This window comes from Antechinus flavipes, chromosome 3, assembly GCF_016432865.1.
Source record: "Antechinus flavipes isolate AdamAnt ecotype Samford, QLD, Australia chromosome 3, AdamAnt_v2, whole genome shotgun sequence".
NCBI lineage: Eukaryota > Metazoa > Chordata > Mammalia > Dasyuromorphia > Dasyuridae > Antechinus > Antechinus flavipes.
In genome coordinates this window covers 612,683,588-612,705,709 of record NC_067400.1, presented here as the reverse complement: position 1 = coordinate 612,705,709, position 22,122 = coordinate 612,683,588, and the positions used below count along the sequence as shown (strand labels likewise).

The 22,122-nt window shown below is 61.6% G+C and overlaps 1 protein-coding gene across 1 annotated transcript; it reads right to left on the bottom strand.

The window, feature by feature from the left end:
* Window positions 1-93: 93 nt before the first annotated feature.
* Window positions 94-19,189, bottom strand: FCGBP (Fc gamma binding protein). Its single transcript, XM_051989008.1, has 19 exons — window positions 19,112-19,189; window positions 12,585-12,934; window positions 11,601-12,171; window positions 10,800-11,404; window positions 10,032-10,599; window positions 9,216-9,808; window positions 8,357-8,936; window positions 7,572-7,771; window positions 7,303-7,444; window positions 6,770-7,098; window positions 5,539-6,112; window positions 4,762-5,369; window positions 3,580-4,147; window positions 2,785-3,356; window positions 1,894-2,473; window positions 1,367-1,566; window positions 773-1,150; window positions 400-662; window positions 94-280 (listed from the first exon to the last, which is right to left on the bottom strand). Exons 1-19 carry the CDS (start codon window positions 19,164-19,166, stop codon window positions 271-273), a joined length of 7,746 nt encoding a protein of 2,581 aa, XP_051844968.1. The 5' UTR covers window positions 19,167-19,189; the 3' UTR covers window positions 94-270.
* Between the last annotated feature and the right edge of the window lie 2,933 nt (window positions 19,190-22,122).

The window sequence follows — 22,122 nt, the reverse complement described above, 5'->3', positions numbered from 1 at the left end:
CCCCCCCCCCCCCCCCCCCCGGACTGCCCGGCCCGGGTGAGGACCACGAGGCGCATGCGGTGCCCTAGGGAACGGAACACACGAGGCGCAGACTTGTTCCAGACGGTATTTAACCATTTATTAACATTTCTCAGAAATGGTCTCATTGACTAATGGGGGGGGGGTCTGTCGCCCCGCCCCCTCCCTCCGGGGGGCCACAGAGCCATCACAGGAGGGCGCCGGCGTCCCAGCGCCGATGCGGAGGCGTCCCAGCAGAGGCGGGTCCGTGGGTCACGCGGAGCTAGAAGAGAGGGAGCGGGTCCAGGCCTGCCCTCGGCCCCCCAAGCCAAGTCCGGCCCTTTCCGGGCTCCCCCAGCCCCGCTCCCCTGGGGCCCCGGATCCCACATCCCGAGGCCTCACCACGGCGATAAGTCCTGGGCCTCCCAGCCCCGCAGGGTGCCCGAGTCCTTCCCGTCGTTGCTTTGGTCCCCATCAAAGTTCCCGCAGGCGCCGCACAGCTTGCCCGCCTGGGCCTCGTCCACCGTCACGTGCAGCTCCCCAGCCGGGCTGAGCCAGACGCGCACCCCGCGCTCCTGGCGCACTTGGAGCGACCTGTCGGCGGCCGAACGCACCGACACCGAGCTCAGCACCTCGGCCGGGAGGGTCGCCCGCTGTCCGTTCACCTGAGGCGGGGGAGACAAAAGGGGGCTGAGAAGCCGAGACCCAGCGCCCCTGGAGCGCGCGTGGGGCCGGGCCAGGAAGGGCGCGGGGCCGCGCAGGGGCGGGTGCTCACCCACACTTGTCCAGTCGCCGTCAGGGTGACCAGGCCGTCCGGGAAGAAGAGGTGGGCCCGGCTCACCCTCGCGGAGGCGTTCCCGCACGCCCGGAAGTCGGCCAGCACGCGGAACCACGAGTCGCCCGCGCTGGCCTTGGAGCAGAGGGCCGAGAGCTCGTAAATGCCGGCGGCGCCGGCCGGGACCTCCAGCCCGTCAAAGGTGTTGAGACTGCTGGAGAGGGAGCAGACGCCGATGGGGCCCTTGCAGCCCCTGGAGCCTCCCTGGAGCTGGCACATGCTGCCTGCGGGGCAGCTCATGGCCTGGCAGCTCAGCTTGCCTCCCAGGGAGCAGGTACACTGCTGGGAGCAGTCCGCATTCACCAAGGTTGAGTTGGCCTGTCAGCAGGTGGAAAGGGGGCTCAGATTAAGTGTGGCTTCCCCCAGGGTGCCCTGTGCCCCTCTGTGCCCCTTGAGGTGTCCTGTGCCCTTGGGGTGTCCTTTATCTTTCTGTGCCCCTCAGGGTGTCCTGTTTCTCCCTGGGGTGCCCTGTGCTCCTCAGGGTGTCTGGTGCCCCCCGGGGTGCCCTGGCTCCCTCCTGCCCCGACCCCTTACCGGGAGGTAGCTATCCTGGTGGACACAGCCACAGGCCTGGATGGGCACGCAGGCGCCCTGGGAGAGCAGGAACCCGTGGTCACAGGCACAGCCCTCGAAGCAGCGGGGGGTGCAGCCCCCTAGGCCAGAGAGCCCGGCGCAGGAGGCCTGGCACCCGTGAACGCAGCCTGAGTAGTGCCCGTGAGCCGGGCAGCTGAGTGCTGGGGGGGAGAAAAGGGGGGCAGGTGAGGGCCGGGGGCCCAGGTTTTCCTCCCGTCTCCCCTGTGGGACCCCGAGAGTGTTTTTGGCCCGCCCCATCACTGCTATTCATTGAGCTTGTGGTCCACTGAAAGCCCTGGAGCCTTTTCAGACATACGGCTGCAGGGCCTCAGCTCCTTACACGTTATAAGGACATTATTTGTGATTTTCACATAGAAAGAGAAGGGCTTTTTTTTTGGGGGGGGGGCAGCCCCCTGCCTCACCCAGGAGCTGCCTGGCCCTCCCTCCCTCCCTCCCTCCGCTCCAGTCCTCCGGCCACGGTCACTCACGACAGAATTTATCGCTCCTCCACGGCTTCAGAGTGACCCCAGAAGCCTGGCAGTCCGCAGTGTAGGTGCCCAGGCTGCGGCACAGGGAGCTGGCGTTGCCGCGGCTGGCGCACATGTCGTACACGCACTGGCGGAAGTATTCGGAAGGGCTGAGCACAGCGTGGCAGGCGGCAAAGGGGCCCTGGGGGTCACGGAGCCGCCCGCAGGCCTGAAGGCTCTCGTAGGGGGCGGTCTCCTCCGCAGAACAAACGGGGCAGCAGCCCGCCCCCGCCCCCTCGCCACAGGGCCGGTCCCCGGGGGAGCTGGGCACGCGCCAGGCCGCCCCGAAGGTGTCCACGTCCGAGGTCAGGCTGCCCCCGGGCAGCCGGAAGTCGTCGTTCCAGTTGCTGTTGAAGTCCCCGCAGAGGCCGCAGAGGTGGCCGTGGTACGGGCTGGGCACGGACAGCAGCAAGTGGGCATCGCCGTCGAAGAGGAGCCGCAGCCCCTGTGTGGTCTGCAGGATCACGTTGCGGCCCTCCGGGGTCAGCCTCAGCGAGCCGGCGGCCACGGGCAGCGCCACCAGCTCCCCATCCACGGTGATCTGTGGGCACAGGTTCCCGGGAGGGGCATCAGCCCTGCTGCCCCCTCAGGGTCCCCCCTGCCCCCGGATAACGCTCTGGCCCCAGGTGCTCCTGGGTAGGATGATGCTCCCTGCGGCCCAGGCCCCGGGTCAGGGCAGGGAAGCATTTAGGCCGACCTCCTCCTGGGGGGCCGTACCAGGCTTGAAGGTGACCGCGGGATCTGCACTCACGTCGGGGCCGCCACACGCCCATCCCCGGGCGCCCACGCTCTCTGAGTCTCCTCCCTCCCCCCTGCCCCGAGCCTGGGCTCCGCCAGCTGGGCGGCCCCTACCTTCAGGCCTCGGCCCAGGCCCACCGTCCGGTCTCCCACGGTCACCAGCACGTGCTCCAGGTCTCCATCGGCGCCCTTCTCCAGGACGATGGCGAAGTCCTCGTAGCCGGGCAGGGGCTGGCACACTCGGGTGAGCACATAGGAGCAGGAGCCGTGGAGGTCAAAGACGCGGCCGTCGAAGGTCACGTAGTGGATGCTGCTGGACACCGTGCAGCGGCCGCAGCCCGTGGGGTAGCAGGCCTGGATGCCGCCCTCCAGACGGCACTCCTCGTGGGGCCCGCAGGGGGAGCCCTCCTGGCAGGTGACCTTGCCGCCGGGGCCGCACTCACAGCGCCGCTCGCAGACCGCGCCCGGGAAGAAGGTCTGCCCCAGTGGGTAGTAGCGGCCCTCGTGGAGGCAGCCGCACTGGCCCACGGGCACGCAGGCGTCCCCGCTGAGAACGAAGCCCGCGTCACACACGCAGCCCTCACGGCAGGCGGGCACGCAGCCCGGCGGGGGCGAGAGGTCCGGGCAGCTCCGCGGGCAGGAGTCACTGCACAGCTGGTAGTGGCTGTTGGCAGGGCAGGAAAAGGCTGGGGGGGGAAGAAGATGGTTAGAGGAGGGGGAATAAGAGGGAGGGAAGAGCGGGAGAAGGGGAAGGGGAGAGGTGACTGATGCAGGGGGGAGGGAGGGTTAGGGTGACCGATGCAGATGGGGGAGATCAGGGGATTTGAAGAGTGGGGGGGAAGCAGGGGCAGAAGTGAATGGGGAAGGAAAAGTGGCTGGGGGATGGGGGGTGGCGGCAGGAGCTCTTACGGCAGAAGTCTGGTCGCCTCCACTCATTCAGCTGGGCCCCCGCAGCCTGGCAGGCGGCCACGTAGGCGGCCAAGGCAGGACAGAGGCCGCTGGGATGACCCTGGGCGTGGCAGGCGTCCAGTAGGCAGTTTTTGAAGTAGGGGGTGGGATCCACCAGGCTGTGGCAGGCGGCGAGGGGTCCTTGGGCTGCCGAAATCAGCCCACAGGCCTCCGGGCCCCCAAACTGGGCCTGCTCCTGCTCGCTGCAGCTGTCCGGGCACTCGCTGGGAGGACAGACGCCACAGTCCGGACCGCCGCCCACCTTCCAGCTGTTGCCGAAGGCCACGGGATCACTGCCCGGCTGGCCGCCCTTGGGGGTGAGGTCGTTGGCGGGGTCCCCGTTATAGTCCCCGCAGAGGCCGCACAGAGCGCCTGCGTACGGAGCCGGGACCTGCAGCCGCACCAGGCTGTCCCCGTTAAAGGTCAGAGTCAGGCCGAAAACCGTTTCTATCACCACGCTCGCGCCGCTGAGGTACGCCTGGAGACGCGTGTCCAGCCGGAAGGGCAGGGCCACCAGCTGGTCGTCCACCTAGGGGAAAGGGCAGGAAGGGGCCTGAGAAAGGAGGATGGCCTCCCCTTGGGCCGGTGGGGGCAGCTGACAAACTAGGGCGCGGTCTGTGGGGGCTGCTCCCTTCTGCCTTCCTTTCTACGCGGTGGGGTCCTTGGCTGGGATGGACGGCTCACCTCTTCTTTCATCCACCAAGGCTCAGCGCAAGGGGCCCCTCCATGACGGTTCCCCGCCCCCCCTTCTGGGCCTGAGTCAGTGAGATTGTCTCCCCTCCCGCCCTTCTCCCCCCCCCCGCTTCCCCCCTCGGATCGCTATCTGCTCACTTGTGACTCCTTATGGTCCAGCCCCTGATGGAGAGGCTGCTGTTAGACCGGCCGCTGCCGGCTGACCAGGGGCAGGTGATTAACCCTCGGGGTCTCTGACCACTAACTCTAAGGGCTTGCCGAGCTGGTCCAGGAGGTTTTAGAGCGATGACATCGAGTGCCCCCCTCCCCCCATCCCTCTGGGGGCATTCTGATGTCGGGGCTGTTTTGGATAAAAGTCTCTGGGCCCCCGGGGGAGGGTAGGAGAGTTCAGCCGGTGGGTGTGGGCGTCCCACGAGCCCCCCCAGGCGCCTCCGGAGCCCTCTGACTGACCTTCAGCTTGCGGGGGAAGGAGCTGCCCAGGGAGAAGCTGTGGTCGTAGATGTGCAGAGTGACGTCCCGGGTGTAGGTGACGGCCTTGTTCCCACGGGGGGCGTTGGCCACGGTCACGAAGAAGGTCTCCGTTCCGGGCTGGGGGTCGGTGCAGGTGCCGCTCAGCAGGTACTCACAGGAGCCCTGGAAGTTGAAGAGCCTCCCATCCAGGGTCACGTAATGGGGGTCGCCGGACGCCTGGCACGTGGCGGTGCTGAGGGGGCGGCAGCCGTGGAGGCCGGTGGCGAGGAGGGCGCACTCCTGGCCGGGCCCACAGCTGGCCGGGGAGCACAGCAGCTGGCCTTGGCCGGGCTCGCAGCGGCACAGGGAGGAGCAGCTGGCATCAGCCCAGAACTCGGCCCCGGGCTCGTGGTAGGTGCCGTTGGCCCAGCACCCGCAGCCACCCTCGCGGGCCACGCAGACGCTGCCGCTGAGGATGAAGCCGTCGTCGCACTGGCATCCCTCGGAGCACTTTCCGGAGCACGGCGGGGCGGGGTCTGGCCCCGGGCAGCTGGGCGGGCAGGCTGGCCCACACAGCTCGTAGTGACTGTTTGGCCCACAAGGGTACGCTGTAAGAGACGGAAGTGGCAGAGTCTGGGTGAGAGGTAGAGCCGCAGGGAGAGGGGCTGGCTGCGGGGACCCCCAGGCAGCATCTCCCCCCCACCGGGCTGTGTCTCCTCCCCCCCCCCGGGCAGCGTCTCCTCCCCCCCCCCCCGGGCAGCGTCTCCCCAGACTCACGGCATTTGGCTTGGGTCCTCCACTCCCCGATGGCGATGCCAGCAGCCTGGCAGGCGGCTGCATAGGAGGCCAGGGCCGGGCACAGGATGTCCTGAGAGCCGCCTCCAAGGCAGACGTCCAGGACGCAGCCGGTGAAGAAGGGGTCGGGCTTGATGTGGGCGTGGCAGGCCGAGAAGGGGCCCCCCGCGCCGGGGGCCAGGGGCCCACAGAAGTCGGGGCCCCCGTATTGCTCTTTCTTGTCCTCCTCGCACATGGGGCAGTTCCCGTGGCACTCGTCCCAGCAGAAAGGGTCCCACTCGGGCACCCGCCAGCTGCCGCCCCAGCTGGGAATGGAGGAAGCCAGGGTCCCATTGGGGAAGGCCATGTCGTTGGCGGGGTCCTTGTCCAGGTTCCCGCACAGGCCGCACACAGCCCCGTGGTAGCTGCTGGGCAGGGTCACCTCCACGCGCCAGTTCCAGTCGTAGGTGACCCGGAGGCCAAAGTCGGTGTCCAGCACGGCCAGGCCGGGGCCCTGGGACACCACCAGGCGCCCTCCGGCCTCACTCACCGGAAGAGTGGTCAGCACGCCGTTGACCTGGGGGACAAAGGGCACAGCCGGGGGCGGCATCAGGCCAAGGTGGCCCAGAGCCTCCCGCACCCGCCCTCCCTACCCAAGGACTGGGGAGAGACCGAGGGCTGGGCTTGAGTTCAAGTTCTCCCTTCTCAGCCTCTCCCTGCAGCTCGGTGAGTCTCCTTTCCCCAAATCTAGGACCCCGGGGGCTTCCTCCCACTCAGCCAGAGACCCCCCCGAGGAGGGCTGACGCCTCTGCCCGGCCCTCAGTCTGAACCTCCCAGCAGTTCCCTGGCATGAGATTTGTGGAAACACGGTTAACCTATGCTGGGTCATTTGCCGCCTGGGGGAGGGGGTGGAGCAAGGGAGGGAAAAATCAGGACATGGGTGTCGTGAGGTGAGTGTTGAAAATTATCCGTGTTTGTATTAGAAACAAAAACTTTAATTAAAAAGTAAGGAAAAAATAAAGAAAATGGAATGGAAAAAACCCCAAACAAAACAAATGCCTGAGGAATAATTATCCCCATTTGATAGATGGGGGGACCAAGGCTCGGGGGGGACCTTGTGATTTGCCCATGAGGGCACGGCTGCGCAGGCCCAAAAGCGAGCCCCGGGCGCAGGCTCCATCTGCTGTGGCCCCGAGCCCCCGCTGCCCCCGCCCAGAGGCTCCCGGGCCCTCACCCGCACTCGGCCGGCCTCGCCCTTGTGCACAGAGATGTTGGTCCCGTGGGCTGTGACGGTGACGAGGCGCACGTAGGACACGGAGGGATTCCCCCTGTTCTCGTTCTTGGTGGTGACTGTAAAGGCGGGGAGACTCGAGGGCCCCCCACACAGGGCCGCCAGCACGTAGGAGCAGGTGCCCTGGAAGTCAAAGTCTCGGCCGTCGAAGGAGTGGTAGTGGGGGTCCCCCCACAGCCAGCAGGTGGCCTGGTAGTTGGGGACGCAGACGCCCTGGCCGTTCTGCACTTGGCACGTCTCCTGTTCCAGGCAGGTCACAGCCTGGCACGGGTCTGGGGGGCACAAAGGAGACCGGGGGGGGGGGCTGAGACCCTCGGGCCCTCTCTGCAGAGGCCCCAGGTCTCTCTTCCCTTTAACCACTCAGCCCCTGCCCCCGGGGCCCTCGGCCCAGTCCCTGGGGTCCCTTCCCGGCCCCCAGGAGCCAAGCGCCTCTGCCCCGCGGGGCCTCCCTCCCTCCCTCCCGGCCCCAGGCTCACCTTTGGTCACACAGCTCAGGAGGCCGTCTGAGGGCTCACACGCCTGCCCGGCGCCGCACTTGTGGTCCTGGCACTGCAGGCCCTGCCCGGGGCGGCACGTGCACTGCTGGCTGCAGTTGTGGAGCAGCACGGGCTGGTTGGGCTGCGAGGGAGAAGGGAACGGGCGTTTCACCCCCAGCCTGGGCCTTGCCCAGCCCCCTCGGGTCAGAGGCGGCGGGAGACAGCGGAGCAGGGTCCGGGGGGCGGGGGCCCGTGAGCGGGGGACGCACCTCGTAGTATCTGCCGTCCACGTAGCAGCCGCAGTCCTGCAGGGGGATGCAGGCCCGGCCGTCGGAGACGAAGCCCACGTCGCACTGGCAGCCCTCGGAGCAGGTGCCGGGGCAGTTGGGGGGCGCGCTCAGGGCCGCGCAGCCCAGGGAGCAGGTGTCGGCACACAGCTCGTAGTGACTGTTGGGGGGGCACTTCAGGGCTGGGGGTGGAAGGGGATAGGCGAGGGGTGAGGGCAGGAGGGGAGCCACCCAATGTGTCCCAGATGGCCGAGGAGTGAAAAGACAGGGCTCTGGCCCCCCCAATTCTCCTGTCACCTCTCTGTCCCCCAGCCCCCCGTCCCCCTCTGTCCCCCAGGCCCCCTCTGTCTCTCTGTCCCTCTGTCCCTCTGTCCCTCTGTCCCCCTGTCCCTCTGTCCCTCTGTCCCTCTGTCCCCCTGTCCCTCTGTCCCCTTGGTCCCTCTTTCCCTTGTCCCCTCTGTCCTCTGTCCCCCTGTCCCTCTGTCCCTCTGTCCCTCTGTCCCCCTGTCCCTCTGTCCCTCTGTCCCCCTGTCCCTCTGTCCCTCTGTCCCCCTGTCCCTCTGTCCCTCTGTCCCTCTGTCCCTCTGTCCCTCTTTCCCCTGTCCCTCTGTCCCTCTGTCCCCCCGTCCCCCTCTGTCCCTCTGTCCCCTCGGTCCCTCTTTCCCTTGTCCCCTCTGCCCCTCAGTCCCCGTTTGTCCCTCGTCCCCCCATCCTTAGCGCTCCCACCCCGCCCCTCAGGCTGCCACCGCCCCCCGCGGGTCACTCACGACAGAACTTGTCGCTCCTCCAGGGCTGGACGGTGCCCCCCGCGGCCTGGCAGGCGGCCACGTAGGCGTGGATGCTGTTGCACAGGATGTCCTGGCTGCCCCCGCCCAGGCAGAGGTCGAAGACGCAGTCGTCGAAGTAGCCCCCGGGACTGACCAGGGCGTGGCAGGCGGCCAGGGGCCCCTGGGGGCTGGTGAGGAAGCCGCAGAAGCGCTCCTGTCCGTAGGTCTCGGCCAGCTCGGGCCGGCACTGGGGCGGGCTGGGGCAGTCGGGGTCGCAGACGGGGCGGCAGGGGGAGCCGGGCACGGCCGTCTCCCACGAGTCCCCGAAGGCCGCGGGGTTGCTGGCCAGCTGGCCGTCGGGTTTCTGGAAGTCGTCCTCGGGCTTCCCGTTGTAGTTCCCGCACAGGCCGCAGAGCTTGCTGTGGTAGTTGCCGGGGACGGTGACCCGGACGGAGTAGACGAGGTCGTAGGCCACCCGCAGGCCAAAGTCAGTCTCGATCACAGCCTCCGCCCCGTGCTGGTAGGCTCGGACATGGCCCCCGGACAGGACCACGGGGAAGTTCAGGGCCACGCCGTCCACCTGGGAGAGGGAGGGAGGGGTGAATTTTGTTTATTACTATTTTAGTAGTTTTAGAAGTTATTCGAGGTCTTTAATTTATGATGAGCAAGACAAGTGTCATGGAGACTATAAATGATAAGAAATAAGATTTAATGAGCCCTTTTTGGGTAGAAGTAATAGTTGATGCAGGGGCCTCAGGGCTGGCCTCCCACCTCCGGCCTCCCCCCTCTTGCGGGACGGCCCAGAATCCTCGAGGGCCGCTCCCCCCCCCCCCGCCCGCCCTCTCCGGGTGACCCTCACCTTGACCTTCCACTGGTGCTGCTCCAGCACCAAGGAGACGTCGGCCACGCGGACGGTCACCACCCGAGTGACGCTGACCGCCCCGCTGCCCCAGGCCACATTCTCCACCAGGACCTCGAAGCCCTCCAGGCCGCTCTGAGAGCCGCAGGTGCGCACCAGGGTGTAGACACAGGTGCCCATGAAGTCAAACTTGCGCCCGTCAAAGGAGGTGTAGTGGGGGTCCCCGGAGGCCGAGCAGGTGGCCGAGCCCACGACCACGCAGCCCAGGGCGCCGCCGGCCACCTGGCAGTCCTCGTGGGGGCCGCAGGCGGAGGGCGAGCAGGTGACCACACCACCCTCCCCGCACTGGCACAGGGAGTCGCAGCCGGGGCCCGGGTAGAAGGACTGGCCCAGGCTGTAGTACACGCCGCGGAAGAGGCAGCCGCACTGGGCCAGGGGCACGCAGTCCTGCCCGCTTAGAGCGAAGCCCTCGTCGCACACGCAGCCCTCGCGGCACTCGGAGCCGCAGCCCCCGGGCACAGAGATGTCGCTGCAGGATGCGGGGCAGCCCCGGGAGCACTCCTCGTAGTGGCTGTGGGCGGGGCACGCCGCGGCTGGGGGAGGAAGGAGGGGGTCACCTGGGCCCTGGCGGGGAGGGGTCTCTCCGGGGACCGGGGGCTCATCTCTCCCTTGGGGACCATCCCTGAGCCCAGGAAACTAGTGATGGGGCCGAGTGTCCGAGGCGGGGCCTGAAGCCCGATCTCTAGGACTCTTCTTTCCCCCCAGGACCCTCCCCCTCCCCCACCTGGGCCCCGGCCCCCCAGAGCTGTTACTCACGGCAGAAGTGGTCAGTCCTCCAGGGGTGGACGGTGGCCCCGGCGGCGTGGCAAGCGGCCACGTAGGCAGCCAGGTTATCGCAGCCCGCGTCGGGCTGGCCGGGCAGCAGGCACCGGTCATATACGCAGTCCCGGAAGAAGCTGTCGGGGTCCACCTTGGCCTGGCAGTCGCGGAAGGGCCCCGCCGGGTCCTTCAGGAGCCCGCACTCCTTCTTGCTCTGCGCCTGCTGCGCTAACAGGGTGTCCAGCTGTGGGCACTCGCCCGGACTCCCAGCCCCGCAGCCGGGGAGGGCCTCCTCCTGCCAGTTCTGGCCGAAGGCCAAGGCGTCGGCGGCCAGGGAGCCGTCCCGCAGGGCGAAGTCGTCCTTGGGGTCCTCGTTGAAGTTGCCGCAGAGGCCGCACAGGGCGTTGGCGTAGCTGACGGGAACCTTGACCTTGGCGCGGGCGTTCCAGTCGTAGGAGACGGTCAGGCCAAAGTCGGTGCGGATCACGGCGTCGTACCCGCTCTGGAAAATCTGCACCTGGCCCCCGGCCGCTTGGTGGGGCAGGTACTGCAGCACACCGTCCACCTGCAGGCAGGCGGAGGGACGCAGGGTCATCGGGGGCCGAGGGGGCCTTCGGTAACCCCCGGTGCCCGTGGGAGGCGCGAGAGTGACCAAAGTGGCCTGCAAGCCCCCCCGAGGGTGTCGGGCCTCTGAGTGACCGGTCCCTCCCGCTGCACTGCCCCCTCCTGCTCGGCCCGGCCGCCCCCCGGAGCCCCTGCACTCACCAGGACCCGGCCGGGGTGCTCCCTGCGGACGGCAACCTCCACGCCGCGGGTCTGGACGCGCACGGCCCTGGTGTAGGACATGGTCTGGCTGCCCCTGTGCTCGTTCTCCACCAGGACCCGGAAGGAGGGCAGGGCCGCGTCCTGGCCGCAGGAGCCCGCCAGCAGGTAGACGCAGGTGCCCATGAAGTCAAAGCGCCGCCCGTCGAAGCTGATGTAGTGGGGGTCCCCGGAGGCCTGGCACGTCCCGAAGCGGTCTGGGTAGCAGCCCTGGAGCCCACCCTGCACCCGGCAGCGCTCTCCCGCCGGGCAGCCCCCCGTGTTCTTGCATTCCACCTGCTGCGTCTTCCCGTTGCACACGCAGCGCTCGCGGCACAGCTCATCGCCCCAGACCGCCTCCCCGGGGGCCAGCATGAGGCCCTGGTGCTGGCAGCCGCAGGACGCGCTGGGCACACAGGCGTCCCCGCTCAGCAGGAAGCCCTTCTTGCACACGCAGCCCTCCACACAGGGCCGGGAGTCGCAGTCAGCGGGGGCCAAGTCCCCGAAGCAGGAGGCGGGGCAGGCGCTGCTGCAGGGGGAGTACTGGCTGTTGGGAGGGCAGGTCATGGCTGTGGGGAAGGCAGAGGGGCGTTAGCAGCCCAGCGCCCGGGCCGGCTGTGCTGCCCCCCTGTGCCCGCCCCCACGGTCCGCACCAGGCAGGGGAAGGACAGAAGCAGCTGGGACACCCAGCCGTGCTGGGGCCCGCAGGGCTTTTCCCACCACTCCTCCTCCCCGGGGCCTCTGTCCCCCTCCCCAGACACTCACGGCAGCCAGCAGCGGTCCGCCAGTCCCGGATGGTGACCCCTTGCTCCCTACAGGCCGTGGCGTAGGAGTCGAGGGCGCGGCACAGGCTGGGCCGGTCACCGTTGTTGGCGCACAGGTCGTAGACGCAGTCCTTCAGGAAGCTCTGGGGGTCCAGGACGCCATGGCAGAGGGCGAAGGGGCCCGTCGCCAGGCTCAGCATCCCGCAGACCTTGTCGCCTTCGTAGTGCTGGTTCTGCCCGGGGGTGCAGCTGGGGCAGCCTCCCTGGCAGTCGTTGGAGCAGAACTGGTCACCGTCGTCGAGCTTCCAGCTCTCGGCGAACTCCACGGCGTCGGCGGCCAGGGTCTCGTCCTGCTTGAGGAAGTCGTCTGCGGGGTCCCCGTTGTAGTTCCCACAGAGCCCGCAGACCTCGTTCTGGAAGCGGGATGGTAGGGTCAGGCTCAGCCGGCAGTCCCAGTTGTAGGTGATGCGAAGCCCAAAGTCCATCTCGATCACCCCCTGGGTCCCGCTCTGGAACACCTTCAGCTTCCCGTCGTGCAGGGACACCGGCAGCCGAGACTTCTGGTTGTTGATCTGCGGAGGAAGCAGGGTCGGTCAGCTCCACGGGTGCCCTCTTCCCCTTCAGAGCCCCCAGAACGACTCCTCCCCTCTCCTGAAACGGTCCCTCTGGGAATTAGGAGCTCAGGGGGGTAGAGGAAGGGCTTCCCAAGGACAGGATCATGTCCCCCCACCCCCGAACAGGGGCTCCGGCCCTACTGGGCGTGGCTGAGACCGGGTTCTAGCATTTGCTGCCCGGGAGACCTTGGGCACGTGGCTTTATTTTCTCTGGACGGGGTTTGCTTTTCTGGGCTGGATGCATTCCGAAATCCTTTCCTCCTCTAGATCCGAGATCCCGCCTTTGTTCCCGAGTTGCCCAAGGGTGGGATTCAAGGGGTGGGCCCCGGCCGGCGTGGCTGGCAGGGCCCTCATCCCAGTGCCCAGCTCACCCGGGCAAAGCCGTGCTCCCCTCGAGCCAGGGAGACCACCTGGCTGTAAGCGCTGATGGTCACCAGGCTCACGGAGGACACCTTCTTGCTGTTCCGATGCTCGTTCTTGGTCTCCACACTGAAGGAGGGCAGGGAGTAGTCAAAGCCGCAGAGCTCGGACAGCGTGTAGGAGCACGTGCCCATGAAGTCGTAGCGGCGGCCGTCGAAGGTCGTGTAGTGGGGGTCGCCCTGGGCCCAGCACGTGGCGCTGGAGGCGGCCACACACGTGGGCTTGCCAGCCACCATCTGACAGCGCTCCTGGGGCCCACATTTGACCCCAGAGCAGGATGCGTCCGCGGTGGGCAGGGGGACTGGGAAGAGAGAAAAATAACAGCAGTTACGGGTGGGGGAGAGGCGGAGAGGTAGCCCTTGCGGAGGAAGGGCTGGTGAGCGGATGGAGGGTACAGGGGAGAGAACTCGGGGAGAAGAAATGGGAAGGGCAGCTGAGGAGTGAAGCAAGAAACTGTTGGGAAAGATTACATTAGTTCTACAGGCATTAATTAAGCATCAGTTGTGTGCCAGGCACAAAGGTACTAAGGCTGGGGACGACAGAAGCGAACCACGAACAGTTCCTGCTGTGAAACTTATAGTTTAGTTAGGGGTCCTCTTTCGGACCAGAGACCCCTCCCCATCCTGTCGGCCCTCCTCTGGACCCGCTCCAGATTGTCAGTGTAATTCCCACAGACGGCGCCCAGGACCCACCACTATTCCACAGTCGGGGTTTAAAGGGAAGAGGAGGAGCTCCTCATCCTTAGCAGCTTTGCTTCTCTCTGGGACCTTTTCCTGGCAACTCACGTTGGACTTGAGTGCGAAAGCCCCCAGCTCTTGCTTAGAAAAAGCACGTTCTTCCCAGATCTTCGCCCTCTTGTACTCCTGAGGGGCTTTTAGTCCCAAGGCCGAGTCTCTACATTTACCCCCTTTAACGGTGCTCTTACTCAATTCCCTCTACCCCGTGAGGGAAGCCCAACCTCTCCAGCTGCCCTGTCTCACATTGAGATGCGGTCTACTTAAACCCTCGGCTCTTTTTTTTGTTTTCCAAACAAACTGCAATCTAACCAGATCTTGACCTTGTTGTACTTAGGTGGAAATTTCTTAGACCCCCAAATTAATATTACCTTGACTCCCATTAATGGGATTCTTTTGTTAATTTTTAATAATTCATCCTTTGTTAATTCCTGACTGCTACTGTGATGTGATCATTTGATACATTTGATAAGACTATTCATGCTTTCATACTAGCCACTGATAGAACATTAAAACAAAATGAGACCAAACATGGGCTATCTACCCACCCCCCCCAGCCCTCCCCAGCTGAGACTCATTCGTTAATAGAAAATGCCGTTCATCCAGGTCTGAGCACATCCAAGGGCACGGTCTTTCAGAGATGGCTGACCACGGGTCAGCCCTCCCATTGCCACTCGATCACCCAGGGGCACATTCATCTGCCACGGTGGCTCAGACTCCCAGGGGGCAGTTGGGCGCTCCCTGCTAAGCTCATTGCTTATCGGGGGTATTGAATCCCAACTGGCCATTTCTCATATTTGCTTTCTACTCTAAGACTTGGTGGCAAAAAAAAGAACTGAGATGAGAATTTAATCTCTCTAATTCCTCTCCATCTCAGGCAGAAGTTTTTACCTTTTACCTTTTCCTAAATTTAGCTTTAAAAAAAATTCCAAAACCTTTTTAAATAACTTTTTTTTAGCTCTTCTCATCACTCATAACTTATTCTTAATTATGACGCTCCCATTCTTATAGGGTCAATCTTCATCCTCTATGTATTCTTCCTCTGGACGCTTTGAAATCTCCCTTAAAGTCCAGGGTGGGGAATGATGGATATGGAACACTACACTACGTATGTTTTCTGACTTGGATGACAAGTCACTTTTGCTTATCTTTTTTCCCCTTCTTATTTCATTCTGTGTCACAAGGGATTGCTCTCTGGTTAAAAAGATATATTGGGAAAATACGAGATTTAAACAAAAATTTAAATTTAAAAATGTAATAAAATAAAACAAAATGACTTTTTTTTCTTTTTCTATCACAAATTCCAGGATGCAATGGTCAGTTTTCTATCCCGGCACTAGCTAAACGTCCAGTCCAATATAGAATTCTGCCTTATTGGTTTCTCTCTACCTTGTAAAGAATCTAATTAAGACAACAAGAAGAAGCTGCTTTTGTAAATGTCTATAAAATGAGATCTCCTGTTACTATTAGGCCACATCCGTCTGCCGGACTTCTGATCTGCTTGTTAAATTGCTCATCTATTTTCTCCTTCTGTCCTAGTGGTCTGTAGAGCACTCTGATGAACTAAAAAATGTACCGCCTAGAAGCCTCCTTGCTGGTGATGAGGAAAGTCAAAGGGACACGTGGATGAGGCTGAGGATGGCCGATGGGTCTGACCCCTTCCCACTGCCGCCACCTCCTCCCGTCACTCACCCTGGCCACATGCAGCTGCCATCCCAAGCCCCACAGAAGGAGCCAGCCCAAGAGTCAGCAGCCCAAAGGGACTTCCAGCCTCAACACTGTGTCTCCCGCCATCTGTCCCAAGACTCATCTCTGCATAGGAGAACTCACTGCCGGGCACAGCTGCCCACGTGATCTTTGGCCCCAGAGTCTGGCCGTCCATAGTAACGCCTCCCACGGCGTCTGTCTTTGCCACCAGGAGGGCGATGCCTTCGGTCCCAGGCACCCCACTGATCACGTAGGATGAGCAGTAGCTATCCACCGGAGGGACCAAGGCCAGGAAGGGGCCGTAGGTCACTGACCCTCGCTCGGCCCCTGTCCCGAAGAGCAGGACCTGGATCCCGGCACTGGCTGAGAGGTAGAGGGGGTAGGACGGGCGGATATCGAATTCCATTACCTCGCCAGCCTGGAGCCCCCGAGAGCCAGAAGAGCCCCCGTGCCTGAAAGTCAGCCGTGTGGTCTCGCCAGCCACTATATAAGCCATGTCGTAGCGAGCCTGGGAGGACACGGCAGGGACCACGTAAGAGGTTCCCCAGTGAGCCCGGGGCAGCAGCTGCTCCACCACGTGATTGCAGGAGGTGTGCTTCTGGACACAGCTATGGCCGGAGAGCACGGCCACCGGGCGGCTGGCCACCACCCGAGAGCCAGAGAGGTCGGCCGAGCTCTGTACCTGCGCCACGGCATAGGGCCCCAGCTCCAGCGCCAGGGTACTGCCCGCCGGGTGGAACCGGCCCTGGAAAGTGGCCGAGCCTTTCAGCTGGACGGTGACGGAGGCCCCGGAGGCCCCAGCCACCACCGCAAACTCTTTGACATTCTTAGCCGAGGTCCCTGGAGGGGTGAGCACGAAGTACTCAGTGCCCAGAATGTCGATGGGGTAAACTAAGGTCAGTTCGGCCGAGTTTGGCTTGGCGCTGACCGCCTGGACCATGATAGCCTGGTCCGAGCGGACGACAATGGCTCGGGGGGCAGTCGCACTGCTGGTCATTTCAGCCGCACTGCTGACATTGACCGTAACCGTCTGTCCTGTACCCACGGTGACAGTCTCTGAGGTCTTAGTCACCTGGCTTAGAATGGTGACAGTGGCGGGGCTGCTGGTAAGGCTGGAGAGAAGGAGGTGGAGGTGGGCTGAGCTGTAGCCAGGGTCATCATTTTGCAGGAAGGCAGTGAGGAATTCCCAGCCAGCCGCGCTTACCCACCCTTCAGAGGCCCTGGGAGCCAGCCCTAGGGAGTGGGAGAGAGGTTGGGGTCACCCATGGGGAGAGGCTGAGGAGGACCATCCAGTCTCAAATCTCCACCTGCCTGGAGCCGCATGTCTCCTGGATGCCTTAAATTAAGCATCCAGAACCCCCCGTGTTATTTTATCTCTGAAGCTGACCCCCTTGCTACCTTATTACTGTAGGGGGTAATACTCTTCTTCCCCCTCCCAAATCCTTCAGGCTTACAACCTAAGTAATAGCGTCCGTCTCTCACCTTTTGTACCCTCTCTGTGGCCAAATCCTGCCACTTCTAAAGCTCTTGAAAAGTCCCCTTCTCTGCTACTGCCCCTGCTTGGGTACCGGCCCTCATCATCTCACTCCTGGACGGCTGCAGTAGCTGCTAGGATGGCGGCTGCCTCTTCCAATGTCTTCTTATTCCCATCCATCCTTTCTTTGGTGATCAAATCTTTTAAAATTCAGGTCTCCCCCCTCCCCACCACCGTTTACTAACCTCCCCTGGTTCCAGCATTAAATATAAAATGCTCTAACCCTTAAAGCCCCTCATGCCCTTGTCCCTTCCCACTTTTCCGGGCCTCTTAGCTTTCCTTCCCTCCCTATTCCTCCTTCCATCCCGTGTCTCTCTTGCCTTCTCAAGGCCAAATGCTTGCCTTCCTCACCTCCCTCTGAAGGCTTCCCTCAAACTCCCCCTAAAATCCGAACTTCTCTAGGAAGCCTTTCCCAGTCTGTTGCTTTCTTACTATTTATCCTTGCTATAATGTGTTTGTTCAGAATTGCTTCCATGTTTTCTCCTCCATTAGACTGTGGGCTCCCCAAAGGCAGGGATTTTTTTTCCTATTTTTATATCCCTGGCACTTATCCCAGTGCCTGGTATACAATAGGTGCTTAATAAATGCCAGGAGACTGACAACAGAATTGGGCTATTGCGTGCAAGGACTTTTTTGCAGGGTGGGGGAGAGGAGGTGCTTATTGTTTGTCATCCTGGGTCTCTCTCCCTTTTGCAGCTGAGAGCCCGGGGAAAGCTGTCCACCCCGTGCCTCCATTTCTCCATCTCACCTCTCCCGGCCAATGAATCACAGCTACTTTCTCTAAGATTCGCCAACGACCTCCCCAGGGCTGGCTGGTGCTGACTCTCCCTGGCTTTTGGGGAGTTCAGGGCTTTACCCTTTGCACGGTGTGCATGAGCACGTCCCCGGGCTCTGCCCTAGGCCCCCTGGCCTTTCCTCTGTGCATTCCCTCGTTCGCTCCCCAGAAAGGCTCCAGCTCCTCTCTGTGCATGCTACACAATATGGGCAAATGCACACTCTAGGTCTACTTGTACACGTGCATATAAATATTACCCAGGGTGCATGTCTCCATGCAGCGTCTATGCCTCTGATACAGCCGTGTCATTTATATACAAATACATACACAAACGCACGCATGTACATTTGTACCGAACTATAACACACACAATGCACACATGTACACAAACACACATGTATTTAAACATGTCAGCACAGCGCACCCACACCCTGCAATAAACATTCGTACCCCCATGCACACAGATGCACCACACAGTGTGCAAACATAGGCAGCGAAACGTGTTGACAAATATGTTCCTAATACAGATTCACATTATGGACAGATGCACACAGATAGATCATACCCAGTGTGCATACATGTGCCTAGAAGCCTATGTAAATTTTACTTACATATAGAAATATATCGCTCCCAGCGTGATATGGAGACATCTAAACACATGTGTGTATTCATACACACGTGTATAAAATATAGACCACAGTGTGCACATATACACGTCATATACACATGTATGTGCACATATGTTGTGTGTATAGTGTGCACACTACACGTTCATATATAGCATATCAATATATCACACATGCTATAGCTACATACATATAAACACATGGTCCATGGATATAAACATATTAAACATGTGCACAAATGTGCCACATCTACATGTATATGAGCATGTCTACTGCATTTGTAACATGTGAATAAATGTGTTCCATGGGGGCATATATATTTAAGCATGTGTGTGTATTCATTTATGCAAGTGTATAAGCACCCACAGCATGCATCATATATACACACATGTACACAGTGTACACGTATGTATCTGCCCACACGTGTCTATGCAATGACACAGAAGGTGTCCAACTCTTACCCAACCCCTCTCTCTTCCCGTCTCAGCCGGTGCTTGCTGGGGTTCCCACTCGGAGGCCCCTGATTCTGCTGGCCTCCCCCTCTCGGGCACCGGGCCCCCAGCTCTTCCCCCTCTGCTCTCCCTCCCCCACTTTCTAATCCCTCTCCCCGCCCTGTGAAAGTTATCACCAAGCTCTCTCCCCATGCCAGTCACACCCCCCCGAGGGGGCCGGCGAAGGGCTCTCCGCTGCCCAGCTGCAAGATGGGTATTTCCAGAGCTCGGGCCCAATCACAAGCCAGGGGAGAAGCGGGGATAAAAGTCTCTCCTTGGGTCTTCCAGACTTTGAGCACAGGCAGCTCACGAATCCTCCCCCTCCCCAGCGCTCTCTCCTTCCTTCTGCCTTTCGCCATCCTGTGGTTGCCAAATGCTCATGGAGGTGACACCCCGTGCCTCAGTTTCCCCAGGGCAGAGACTGGGGGGAGGCCGAGGAGCACTCCATGAGAGAAAGGGAGGCAGAGAAAGGGGAGCGTGGCTCTCAACTAGGCAACCTCACAAAGAGCCAGCGCGGGTTCTAGGCGGACAGTAATGGCGGGCGACGGCAGCCCTGGGAGCCCGGGAGGAGAGGAGCCACGGACGTCCCAGGAGTCCGGGCTTATACTCACCCAGCAAGAAGCTGACTCCAGCCCAGATTGGCCACCAGCTCTTCTGGGCCCCCATCTCTGTAAGGGAGAAGGAAAGTCTTTTGTGCCTGGAGAACACTGTCCCTGGGGGGCTGGGCCCGTCTAAGCCAGCTTCTGGGGTGGGAGGGATGGAGGCAGGACCGGGCAAGGGGAGGCCTGGGCTGGGACCCCAGGAGGGCCCCGGAGGAGGGGAGACCCGGAGAGGGGGATGTCCGCAGCCCTGCTGAGAGCCGAAGGCCGGGCTCTGGGGTGGGGCAGGACCAGCTCACCTTCAGGTCCCAGGAGCTCCAGAGCAGCCCCATCGAGCGGGTTTTATAAGGGAGCTTGGGACCACACCTTGGGTCAGCTGGGCCCACAGGGTGCCAATTTCCTGGAGGGGGTGCTGGGGCGGGGTGAGCACAAATTCTGGGATGGAGGGGAAGTCCAGGGCAGGGGCTGAGGTGGGCCGGTGGGAGGGCGAAGAGGGGCCATCTTGGGAAGGTTGGGAGTGAGGAAGGGCTTGGAGGGAGGGGCAAGTCCCACACCTTGGTCCTAGGGAAGATGGAGTCGAGGAATTGGGGCTGGGAGGATAGGGGAGCTCCCCGAGAAGGCAGCGAAGCTGTATCTAAGCCTGCGGTAGACAGCTGGGGGATGGAGGCTGAGGTGCCCTGAGACCAGGGTGCCAGATGGGAGCTAGGTGGGCCCTGGGCTGAGGAGGAAGGCTGAGGGTGGGTGGTGGGCCCCTGTTTACCCGCTGGCCCTCCGCCCTTTTCCCCAACACAAGGTTCCTCTGGTTTCTGCCAGCAACAATACCAACACCTATATCCGGGTCCTGGCACTTTCCCAAGTCTTAGTCTTCAGCTGGGGCTCAGTCTTGGGACCTCCTGTCCTTTCCCCTCTCCCCATTCCCTCCTCCGTAAGCCCTCCAAGGGTACGAGCTACTTGATTCTTGTCTCACACCCCCAGCATCCAGCCCCCAAATGCTTGTTAATTAGAGTTGGACTGAACTGAATGGAGTGGGGGTGGCCCCTCGCCTCTGGCGCTGCTCACACCGGCATGGCTCACTTTGGGATGAGGCCTGGGGCTCACTGCTCAGGCTGCCCCTGAGGAGTTCTGTCAGAGCACGTGCTCTACCCAGATGCCCCAGCCAGAGGCGGAGCACCCACAGCTTTTCTCTATTCATCCCCCCCCAATATGCCAGCATCTTTGGAGAGGTTGGGGCTCCGGGACTGATCCATCATGGCCTGGGGCTAACTCCAGGGGGCTTCTGGGCTTGGGATCGGGAGACCCTGTCAAATCTGGCCTTTGATCCTAGGGGAGTGACCTCTCTGAGAAGTGAGGGGCTTGGGATAGGAAACTCTAAGTCCTGGGACTCCTGACTAGGGGCAGATTTTGGCCCAATGGCTTTGCGTTATGGCCTGTGAAGTGATAGCCAAGCTGTCTCCCTGTTCCCCACCCCCTAATTCTAGTTAGAGTTTCCAGATCTGGATTTTTCCCATGATGTAATAGGTGGTCCCTTGATTTTACAGGGGCTTCTGTTCTGGCAATTAGTCAGCAATTTTAGCTCTTCTGGCTTTGGAGTCTGCCTCAGGAAACTTCCACACCCCATCTGTTTGATGGCTTCTGGCCTCTGGATACTCTGCTCCCCAATTCACTGCTGACTGGCAGATGGATAGTCAGTGGGTCAGGGAGAACCAAATTGGAGCCCACTCCTCCTTCCTACCCATGAGCCATAGAAATAGCTTATCAATGATTGAAAGCTGCAGAGATGTGTCTCCTTGCTCCTGTTTCTCTGCTGAATTCTCTTAGAATTCAGTCTGCTTTGTAATGGCGTTACTATTACAATCAACTTTGCCCCTTGCCTAAGGAGATGAATTCAAGTCTGCAAATTCTTTTGAGACACCTCAGACACCGGTCTGTGATCCCAGACTTTTGGGGTCCCCTTCCCAACCTCAGCACTCAGACCCTAGGATGGACAAGTCTGCCCTAAGCTGGGACGCAGGCAGAGATTGTAGGCAGCTAGTCCCTGGTTCCTGGATCGCTCTTGCTAGTTCTATCAGGTTTAAACTGCCCCCAGGAGGGGGTTTTTAAGCCCACCACTTCCATTTGTGACTAGCAGAACTGGTCTTGCTTGTTCTAAACCCCCTCTTCCTTCTATCGGAACTCCCCAATCCACGTTCCTGGGAACAGAGATGAGATGGAGAAAAGAGAATTATGAACCACAGAGTGGGAAGGGGCTGCCAATCATGGCGTCTGGCCCGAGCCCAACTGGTAAGGCAGGGCAATGCTGTACAACGCCTTGGCAGCTGCTGCTCCAGGGGCTCCTCCCCACTTATTACCCACTGGCTGAGGTGGGTGCCCTGACCTCTCCTCCCTGGGGAGTTCGGGCCTCTGAGAGCTGCTCCCTCCCCACACCCAGGGTGGGTCTCCATCAGTAACTGATAAATGACTAGAGTTGATCTGGGCCCAAAGTCAATGAGGAAAAAGAGTTAAAGTAAATACCCAGGAAAGGCTGAGAGAGAGATAACAAAGACAAAGCCAGCAAAGTGCTGGGCTTATCCGAGACAACAACATCATCCCAGAGTTCTCCTCCCTTTTGCCCACTTGGCCCCTTTCCAGTTCCACCAGCATCCTTGCATCTGACTGAGAGTGTCCAGTTCAAGGACCTCAAGAACTGGGAAAAAGCGGGGATGGGGAAGGCCTTGGACTCTGCAGGCCTCCCCCCGCCTCCCCCAATCACATCAATCAGGTTCAGGAACTTCAGTCCCCATCCGCCTCAGATACAGACAGGACATTTCCTTATGGTCAAGGAAACCGCATCCGGTTCCGTCATCATTATCCACGAGGCAGCTTCAAGAAGAAAGACCTATTCACTGAGGTCTGAACCTCAACTCCCCCTGGGGAGGAGGGGCAGGGTTTGCTCTGGGATGCTCCACTAGCTCCTGCCTCCTAGCAGATCTCCCAAACTTCTAGCCTCAGTCCTATTCTCTTCAGCAAGGACTCCAGAAAAGGAG

Excerpts from the sequence above, each read along its gene's own strand:
- FCGBP (XM_051989008.1), bottom strand. The coding sequence starts at position 19,166 with ATGGGGGCCCAGAAGAGCTGGTGGCCAATCTGGGCTGGAGTCAGCTTC. Across the intron at positions 7,099-7,302 it reads CCTGAGCTGTGTGACCAAAG|ACCCGTGCCAGGCTGTGACC; the intron begins GTGAGCCTGGGG and ends TGTGCCCCCCAG. Across the intron at positions 2,474-2,784 it reads GCCTGGGCCGAGGCCTGAAG|ATCACCGTGGATGGGGAGCT; the intron begins GTAGGGGCCGCC and ends CTGTGCCCACAG.